The sequence below is a fragment of the Chaetura pelagica genome, unplaced genomic scaffold, assembly GCF_000747805.2.
Source record: "Chaetura pelagica isolate M959 unplaced genomic scaffold, ChaPel_1.0 scaffold166, whole genome shotgun sequence".
Lineage (NCBI taxonomy): Eukaryota > Metazoa > Chordata > Aves > Apodiformes > Apodidae > Chaetura > Chaetura pelagica.
The window spans coordinates 3,269,219-3,279,467 of NW_009953758.1; the positions used below are offsets into that span (position 1 = coordinate 3,269,219).

Here is a 10,249-nt window from a genome sequence, read left to right on the forward strand (position 1 = left end):
CGGGGCCCGGGGTTATGCGCGCGCTGGGGGCAGCGCCGCGTGCCCGTGTTCCCAGGCTGCCCGCACCGTCCCAGGAACGGTGTTTTGGCGCAAGAGTCGCCGAGCTGTGCACTCGACCAGGCTGAACGTTTACGGCCTGTACCCGTTGTGGTGCTCCTGGCCTCGTGTCCCGCCCGTGGCCTGTGAAAGACCAGGAGCCGGCAGCTCCGGGGGCCCGTTCTGTACAGAGGTGCGATGGTGGTGCAAGGGTTGCTCACTGCCTGGTAACCTCCGGCTGGTGCGGGCCCGCCAGCACCGTGCAGCGGCCATGGAGGCACCGTGTCACGGGACGGGAGGAGCCAGCCAAGCAGTGGGGTCACAGCAAAACTGTGCCCTTCGAGTGTTGCGGTACAGGGCACCACAGAGACTGGTAACGTGTTGGTCATCGAGAGATAAGCACAGGATAAAGAAGCTTGTCCTCAGGATCCTAACAGGAAAATACATTTTAAGCCCTGTAGTGAAAGGGGAAGCCTGGATTTTGTTTCTTCTGTAACTGCAAGGGATCAAGGTGGCTTGGGATGGCCATGAGGTCTTGTCTGCTGTGGTTCGCAAGTGAAGAAAGTGAAGGACCTGGTTGCAAAGCTGTTCTCTTGGCCATTGAGTTGTCTATGCATGCAGTGCCTTGCAGAGAATCATTTGAATCCCTTCTGTGTAGCTAATCCTGGCTATTCTGATCCCAGTGTCTAATATTAGTAGTGGCTCTAAGGGATGTCAGGGAGCAGCAAGCTGCAGAGGGAGCACATTACATCTATGTGGTTTTCAGGGCAGACCAATAGTGCTGCTGCATAGTAACACAAGCTGCACAGGTGGAGAGCACACCACTTGGAAGATGGTTTTGCTCAATTTCCTGGAGTCAGGTGCCATCACTTGATCTTGTACAGGTTTCTGCCTGTGTCATGTCCTTGCCTGAAACTCATACTTACAATCCCGAGTGCTGAAAGATTCTAGGATTTGCATTTGGAATAGAAAGTGGAAATAAGTCTTTTATTAAAATGCTTCCAGCTTTAAGTGTCAGACAAAGCTCTAGAGAGACAGGAGGTGCGCTATTTTCAGCCACACTCCGGTGAGAGATCCAGGGTGTATGTAGGGGGGCATAGAGGGTGAGATTGACATGACATGTGTGTAGGACAACTCTGGCCCCTTACCAAGAGCAGAATCAAATGCTTAATCATAGGCAGAGCAGAAGCTGAGAGTCCAGAAGAGCAGGGAAAGCTGGGCTTAACAGTCTGAACTCTCATTCTGTGTCTGTGAACTTGAAGGGGAAAGTAAGCAGAGGGCCTTTTGGGGAACCAGAGAGTCGTGGTGTGAATTGTGAAGATGGGATTAGAAGATACCACCTGTTAAGAATTGGAGTCTGTTTTGAAGTTGGGAGGAGAAATTATCCAAACACAGAAATCATGGGAGCTGAAGAAGAAATGCTCATCACTTTGTCTGGAGGTGCCCCCTGGGGCTTCCGGCTGCACGGGGGTTCAGAGCAGAAAAGACCCCTTCAAGTGTCAAAGGTAGGACCTTGAGATATCAACTGTGAGAGTGGAGTTGTTCTGCTGAACTCAGATATGCCCACTTGGGCATCTTTCACTGCTGTTAAGGAATGCAGGAACTCCTTACTCTTGTAGCAGATCTTAAAAGGATAACTTGGGTGGCGTGGTCAATGCTTGGGGTGGGATACAGGTCCTGAAATAGGTGCTATTGGGGTAGAGACAAATGTCAGGTGAAGACCTGCTTCAGTGCAGGTTTGCACAGCTCAAGACACTATCTGTACAGCTCTCCCCAGTTGTCAGCAGAGATAGTGACAGTGCAGGAAAAAGGGCTTAAATATGGAAGCTTTATTAGTTGTGTAAGACACCCAACTAAAGAAAAAATAATTTAAATTAAAGCAACAAAAGCCATATTTGTAATTAAATTAAACTGTTCCAAACACTTCATGACTATATTCCAGCTTTCAAAATAGATGCACATTTCTTAGGTTCTCTTCTGATGGTGAAACTTTCTCAATACTGTCCAAAATTAATGTTTTTGATGCTCTGAGCAGCAACTATTTGTTCCATTTCAAGAATTATAAGAAAAGCAGTTGCTTGGGTGGGAGATGAAATAATAAAGAAGGAATAAACAGGAATCTTGAGTTGTACCGCTACTGTTATACAGCTGTTCCTGTTCTTTTTTCATCAAGACTATTGAGTAGCTTAAAAATTAGGGGAGAAAAAATCCTCTGTTTATTAAACTCTTAACAGCTGCATTAGCCTGGACACACAGATATCTTGGTATAGCTCACTGGAAAGCACCCAACAGTAGAAATGAAAAAATTCTGTTCCCAGCTTCTTCTGTTTCCCTAAGTAGACTGTGCCTTTGACAGAGGATTTTAAAATAAAATGTTTTCTGTAGTTTAGCTTAGCCCAGGTCAAAGAATCTTTTTCTGTAACTTCTGCCAACTGGTTTGGAATCCCATAGCTTGGCCCTCAAGGGGATGTTTCTTACATAGAGAAGAATTGTCTCCAGGAAAACAACTGCATATACTGATTGAGCTTCAGGTGCTGAAGAGAAAGAATCAATATCCTTGAAACAGGTATCTGGCATCTGTGGCTATTAGGAAAATGAGATTTTCAGTGGCCAGATAAACTCTGTAAGGTCTAGGATTATTTTGGCTCTTGTTTTTTCCCCAACAGACAAGAAACTGGGACTGAAGAGGGAGGAGATTCTGAGTGTCTTATAAAGGTTATTCAGGATTGAATAGTAGCAAGAACTAGCCATTACCCAGGCTAAGCTGCACCTTAAGGTGAATGGAATATTGCTCACGGATGAGTATCACTTCCAGAAAGGTATTAACTAGAAATAGCTCTCACACAGAACTAGGTATCATTACCTTAAATCTCACAATACAAATATATATTTTACAATACTTGGATATTGCATAAAAATAATTATGGAAAATATCATTTATACAAATCCATTTGAGGCTCAACACATACATTGTTCTTCAAGCATCACTTCGATTTTATAATTATCATTTGGGGCTATTATTGTCCAGAATTTAATGGCATCCAGGTGACCATATGTACTCCCTGTCTTAAAGGCAAAAACTTTTAAACAATCTCCAAATAAAGGATTTACAGATCCTTACTGGGAACCTAGTAAGATCATATCTGAATGTAAATTGCTTTGAAGAGAATAAACCCCCAGGTGTCCTGGAGTAACCTAATTTTACTCCTCTTACTATGCAGAGAGTAGAAGTTTGAATCTCCGTTTTTGGTCAACTCTTCATTTTTCTGCAGTTAGGATTCTGCTATCGACACCAGCAGGATGAAGTGTGGGCCAAAATGCTCCCTGCAAAGGGTCTTCCAAAACTCTTAACATCATTAGCAGTGCACATTTGTATATTTTAGGAATCAAAGATGGGAATGGTACTTTCACTAAAAAAACCTGACCAGACATTGTGGCCATATGACATAGCATAGAGAATCAGGGCACTATTGTCTGCTTCTCTATTGGTTTGTTAGAAGTGGGACTTGTGTGGATGAGCATTTTGCTCTGTTCAGCCTCTATCCAGGAAATCAACACTAGGAAGTGTGATTAGAGGGAGGCGTCACTGAGATGAGTTTGCCTGGCAGAGGTAAGGTCAAATAACAACATGACATTCATTAGTATGGAGAAGAATGTGTTGTGTGTGAATGGAAAGACATACTAGACAAATGAGAGTCTATTTGTAAGCTGACTGCTGACAAAGAAAGGACTCTTGGGGAGAAAGAGAAGTGTTCACATGAAACCAGGAGAATTTTGGCTTAGCAGAAGTGCTGGTGCTTTGGTTTTGCCAAAAGGGGAAAGACAGAACAGGAACATGGATGAATCTGGAGAATATGTTATATGATAGGAAATACAGGCATTAATATCCAATAGGTGCTGGGAAATACCTGAGTGGATACAGTTGGTTTCTCAGGGGATTCCAGTGTTGTCATTTTAGACAATTTCAACTTGTAGACTAGAAAAATCATGGTAGTAAGAAAATATGATACCAAGTCAAATTGTTTCTGTACACCTTTTTGGATGAAAAAGAGTGATAAAAAGCTAATTTGGGCCTAGTAAATGGAAGGGAATCAATTGCAACAAATAAGTTACGTATAAATTATATACATTGTACTTATGTAGGGATGCTGGAATTCCTAGATCAGACTAGGTTAATATGTATGATGCTGGAATTCCTAGATCAGACTAGGTTAATGGTCACTCCATCTCCTGCTTCATGTTTCCTTTTTGTTTCCTGCAAGCTTTTCAGATGAAGCTGTAAACTTCAACACATGTAATTTTCCAGTGATGCAATACAGAGGGAAATTTTCACCCCAGCTGATTTATCAGTATGCTCTATTAAGTACATAAGAATTGGCAGTCCTGTTGGTTTGCCCTACACAAAACCAGATAATTATGTGTGCACAGCTAGTGCTCTACTTGTCTGACTAAATTTTTCATGGTTTCCTAAGGAAGATTTGGTAACATCAAGCAGCCAGGCATTCCAAAGACTAAATGTTGCACCAAATGAGATTTCCTGTTTGAGCCTCTCTTGTTGTATTACAAATTCCTGCATAATGAATAATCTTATATGACCAATTTACACAGTCACAGGTCTTCTTGCCTTTCTTCTTTCTAAAGTTTACATCATCATCACCCTTGTATTATTTCTCTGTATTGAGATTAAGATAAAATCAATCACTAATTGCTGTTCTTGGTATCTTTCTTTCTTTGATAGTTTTCCTGAAAATTCTCTTGGTCTGCTGTATGTTTTGTTGGTTGTTTTTTTGGTGATGAGATGGTATTTAATGGCATTAGAATGTTTTCACCATTAGTCTTTGTCCTCTTCAAATACATTGGTGGGTCACTATTGGATTGTTCTTTCTAGCACAAAGTATTCAAATGGCTGCAACTAAATAAATGGACATGTTGGAAGTGGGATATGAACCCATTTCTCTGTAGACTGAAAGGACACACAGTTGTAGTTTAAGCCAGTTGACCAGGCAAGGGATGAATGCTAAACCTCAGTCTAGCCAACACAAAGGGGTAGAAAAGCTGCTGGATCTTCACACACTGGATCCAGCTGCCACAGAGTTTCTGTGCCATTCTGCCCCCTGTGGGTTAGGGGTTCAGGGACACACCTGGAGCAAGATGCTGGAATTACATTCCTTGTGGACAGCTTCTTGGGTCACACCTAACTATCCTTGTGTTCAAGTAGCCTTATGGAGCCAAACCAGCTCTGCCTACCCTCAGGATCAGGGTAACACATTGCTTCTTCATGCAGTGCCCAGTAGACATTGAAAAAAAAATCTCAAATTTAAATAACATAAACAAGACTGAAATGCTAGTATTAATGCTAACTAATTAAATGGTTCCAGTTGTGTAGCTTTCTTTTCCTTTCATCTTAAACTCACCTATAAGAGCACATACTGACTATTTTGTTCTACCCAAACAACCATTTGCAGTGTGCTGGAAATGCCTCGTGTATATGAAGGATACCACACTGATATATATATGGAAGAGGTACCATAAAAATTCAGTCTCATAAAAACAGATACAGTAAGAGCGGAAGGTGAGGCAGAAAAATAAGAAAATGTATTAGTGTCTCGGAGCTCTCTGTGAGAAAGCATAGATGATTTTAAAATTAGGGTTGTATTAAAATACCAACTCAGTCATCAGTAAGGTGAAAGAACAGCAGATACAAAGTAGATCAAACATCAACAGAGGACATGAATAATTCTGTAAAAATTAGGAAGGATTGGAGTATGGGTAACTAGAGAAAAAAATAAAGAGGAAAAATAAAAAGAAAGCAAAAAAAGAAAAGGAAAAATCTCCATTTTGTTCTTAGTTATAGCAATGTCCTTTTAAGCTAAATCAATCAAACTACTTGACTTGCTGTGATTCCTAATGAATCTTTTAACTCAGTGAAGCAGATAAAGTATAGTAGGATTTTACACTACCCCTTACTCAAATAAAGCTGATTTGGTATAATTCAGTAGCTGCGGTGCACACAGCAACACAGCACAACAAATATTCGGGCAGAAACAGTCAGGAGAAAGCAAGCAATCAGGCATAAAAGCAAGAATCAAAAAGGATCCATAGATGGCAAGATTTTTGTTTAAGAAAGGCTGAGGGGAAAAAAGTACATGGTCCTGACATGTACAGCCTTCCTTGCAAGGAGAAGCCATAAATTATGAGAAGGCTCACCCATTCTGAAAAGAGAGTAAGGGCAGAACTAAACAAAATGCAAAATAGCTAGTCTGAGAAAAGTCAGAATCACAGAAAATTGCCATAAGATAGAACATATGATATTCATATGATTTTCTATAAGCATTATGTCCATAATCAATCAAATAGGAACATAATATGGAACTACGTTAGGGAAATAATTTTTACAAAGATGCACAGGGAAGCTCTAAGATGGTGCAAGTGCATGTAAAGCTGCCGTTAGGGATCCTGCTACAAAAAAACAAGATTTATTCCATGAGCGGGAAACCCATTTGCTTACTGTACAAAGCAAGGCAGGCACTTACACCTCCACCATGGTCTGGTGCACAAGTAATAATGAAGAAATAAGTGAAAACTGGAGGCTTTCCAGTTGGTACTGATAGTTGAGGAGAAAGACATGAGAGTTTTACAAGAGGATAATGAGCCAGCAGAATGATGCATCTCTACAAAAAGAAGGCAAACATAAACAAATGAGCCTTGGGTAACCGTCTCTAACTGAGGTAGGACAGCACTGATGTTACTATCTAATGCACAAGTGGGGATTCACTGGAAATATCACACCTATGGAGCCAGTCACTTTCAAGGAAAATCAATGTAAGGTAGAGCAGCTATAGAAAAGGAGGGGAGGAGAGAAGGCTTCTTTGACCTAGAAGAACATTGAGAGATATGATTGCTATCTACAAACAGATGTTGGGCAACTACCAGCAACACTGTTCAAATGTAGGACAGCACTGTCACCTATCTAATGTGCACAAAATTACTAATCAGGGAGGTTCAGCAACAACTTTCCAATCTAGAAAAAGAATAGTTTATGAACTGAAATAAGCCATATGGCATCTGAAACAACATGGTATTGGCCCTAATAACTCAAGAGCCTCCTTTCAGTTCCCTGTTCTCTACAAATACTCCGGCAATGGAGTGAATTGTTAAGGGAAGAAGTGACACAGGATTGCATAGCTTCTAAAACCAAGAATTGTTTTGTTGTTAAAGAGTAGTTCATCACAACCTCCTTTTTTCCTCTTTCTCATATTCTCTGCTTTCTCCGGTATATCTTTTGTTGACAATTCACTGTTTCTGCTGTCTCCTCTGCCAGATATCCTTGCTGGCTTTTTGCCACACCCCTGGTCCCTATGACCCATGGTCTGGCTGCTTTGTCCCATTCACCTTTCCTCATATGACATTGTTTTTGCTGGAGGCTGCCCAGCTCTAATCTAAATAGGTGTGATAACTTCCAGATTTGCAAGTACCTCTTCCTCTTGCTGTGAAAGGTGGGCAGGTTGTTGTCTATCTGTTTCTGCAAACGTTTACCTTACACCTAGAAAAGCACTGGTGGCAGCCTAGTCTATAGCACGCTGGTTTTGGTGTGCTGAATATGTCTAGCGGGGATGTGAAAGGAGTGCCTCAAGCTGCTTTGGGAGTGCTCCTGGGCATGCTTTATGGCTTGTCGGCACTTAGACAGCAGGTGCCTCCCTTGGCTGCCAGCGACAGAGCACAGGCAACAGTGCCAGTGGAACTTTCCAAGGAGCAGCTGGGCCTGGCAGTCGCCACGTGCCAGGAGAATGTGGGAGGCTCCAGCACTGCTGTCTGGCTGAGAGGCTGCAAGCTCTGCATGGTGCTGGGGCAGCAGTGAGCAAGATGCAGAGCTTGGAAGGGGAGCTTTGCTCTTCCTTCCCATCAGAGATAGGGGGACATAACCTTGAGGAGAATGATAAGAAGGTGGTCTAAACAGAAAACCATGTTATCACAGCTGCAAGTCACCACTGCTGATTGTATCCACTGATGATCTGTTTCACAATTCCTTGTGCCTTACTGGGACTTGGAATTACCTGTAAGGGTAGTAGCCTTACACAGGAACTTCCACTTGAAAAAAGTACAGAGAGTAGACTGTGTGGATGGACTGGATCAGTGTTTATGCCATTCCCTCTGACTGTTAGAATCTTGATTCATGCTCTGTGTTTATTCTCAGGTAATCTTCAACCAGTTGTTAAACTATTTCTTTCTGCTTGCCCATGCCACTTCATTGTGTTTAGTCTTTTTTTCACTTCTGACCTTCCCTCAAAAGGACATGAGGCAATCATACTTATGACAAAGTGTGATATCGGTTCCTGGTCTTTCACACATCACTGTCCTGAATGGTTCCTCCCCTCCTGTGTGGCTACAGCCTTGCTGCCACAGTTGTCTAAAGCTTCTGTTTGAAGGACACTGCTAGAAAAGCTTTCCTTCTTTTTCTTGCAGAGGTGAAGAGTCTGGCCAGTTTTGCCTTTAGATCCATTAGCAGGTAGGCATTCTGGAAGAATATCTCAACAGATGACTATCAGCAGTTGTGGTCAAACCACACAAGCAACATCTGTACCTGGTGCATTAAATGTATCTAGGACTGCTCCCTGGCACTGATTCCAGCTGCTACAGAGTGGAGTGAAGCCCAGCAATGAATCTTCTGTTCTCCCAAACAAGATAGCCACATGCAAGCTGTCTACAGGCAGTGGTTCTGGGAGTGATCTGTTATAGCACCCAAATTGTGCCTGGGAATTTGTTCTGCAGAGCATTAGGAGGCCTGAACCAAAGATGTGCCAAGGATCACTTCAACAGTTTAATGCTATAGGCAGTTACAGTCCAGATCCAAGGTTCATTCACTGGCATTATTCAGCCTGTTACTTGCTAGAACTACTATCACATCTGTGAAGGCTTAGCTTGTTTTTTCCTGTTCGTTCATACCCATAAGATACTACAAAGATACTGCAAGGCACAGGAATGTCTCTGAACCAAAGTTCCCCTCTAATCCTTCAGGTGAATGCAGTAATTGTCTAATCCCTACCTGTGGCTGATCCTGTCCTTGCTGCTTCAGAACAATGGTGCTTATCTGCCTCAGACCATTGCTGAGAGGCTCTCTTAGGGTTCATGAGTGCTGTGTGTTGGTAAAGTGGCCCACACGTGCAAATATGAATGCTGTGTATAATAACTTTTTGCAAGTGTAAATTTTTTTGGTCTTTGATTGTATCCTTGTTCTATTAAAATAATAGTAGGTATTTCTTCTAGTTTGCCTTCTCTCAGCATACTGTGGAGGCATATTATACTTAAGACTGCTGCTGTTCAACAGTGGGTAGCAGCTGAAGAGAGTCCTCTGTTCTGAGTAAGGGTTTATTCAGAGCTTGCATATCCCCACTGCCCTTTAGATCCCAGTACCAGCATGAAGTGCTAAGGCTGAGAACACCTTGTTCTGAAGGACTGAAGCCACGTCTCTGGATGACTCTGCTCTGTGTTCAAGGCTCTCTCACTCCTTCTGTCCCAGTTAAGTGTCTGCTCATGTAAAGAGATATTTTGGTGGCTGGATTTACTTATGAGCTCTAATTCCCTTAGATTTTGATCCTAAAATCTTTTTTTTGTCAAAAGGAATAAGGCTTAGTCTCTAGAAAAGGACCTATATTGGATGTGTATAAGCATGTTTCTTCTGAACATTCAATTCCTTCTGTCCCAGCAGCGGCATGTGGGCACTGTGACTTTTGCTTTTCAACAAACATATCTGTTCCTTTTAAATCTTGCTCCATATAAAAAAACCAAACAAAACAAACCCTTGATATCCTGCAGTTTACTCTGTTGAGAGTACAATGCTTATCAAGTACTTTTAGTATATGGGACATTATTCCCTGTTACTGGTATTACACTTCACTCACTTTTCAGCTAATCTCCCATCAGGAGATAAAGGCCATGGAGATAAAGTTGATTTTTATCAACCTGCAGTCATCTCAGATCAACTGCTAGATACATGTTAGCCCTGTGCTAAACTTTTTTCTTAGGCAAAGAAAGTGTTTTTTTGGGGGTTGTTTTTATCTTCCTCTCCATGTATTATAGTGAAAAAATGCTCATTTTGAGGTGTTTGGTTTCAACTGAGAGAGAAAACTAACAAGCCCTGATTGTTTGCATTTAGTTTTTATCAGCTTGCACCCCCTGGCACAAACTAGAATTAAGTCAAGTGTACAGAAGTTAT

General features: G+C 41.9%; 1 protein-coding gene across 1 annotated transcript in view; it reads left to right on the top strand.

Moving 5' to 3' along the window:
• Positions 1–1,229: 1,229 nt before the first annotated feature.
• The window catches only part of SYNPO2L (synaptopodin 2-like), a 35,372-nt gene continuing 26,352 nt past the window's right edge, over positions 1,230–10,249 (top strand). The window contains exon 1 of the mRNA XM_010000768.1: positions 1,230–1,541. Within this exon, the coding sequence (XP_009999070.1) occupies positions 1,437–1,541 (105 nt within the window). The 5' untranslated portion in view covers positions 1,230–1,436. The remainder of the gene's footprint in view (positions 1,542–10,249) is intronic.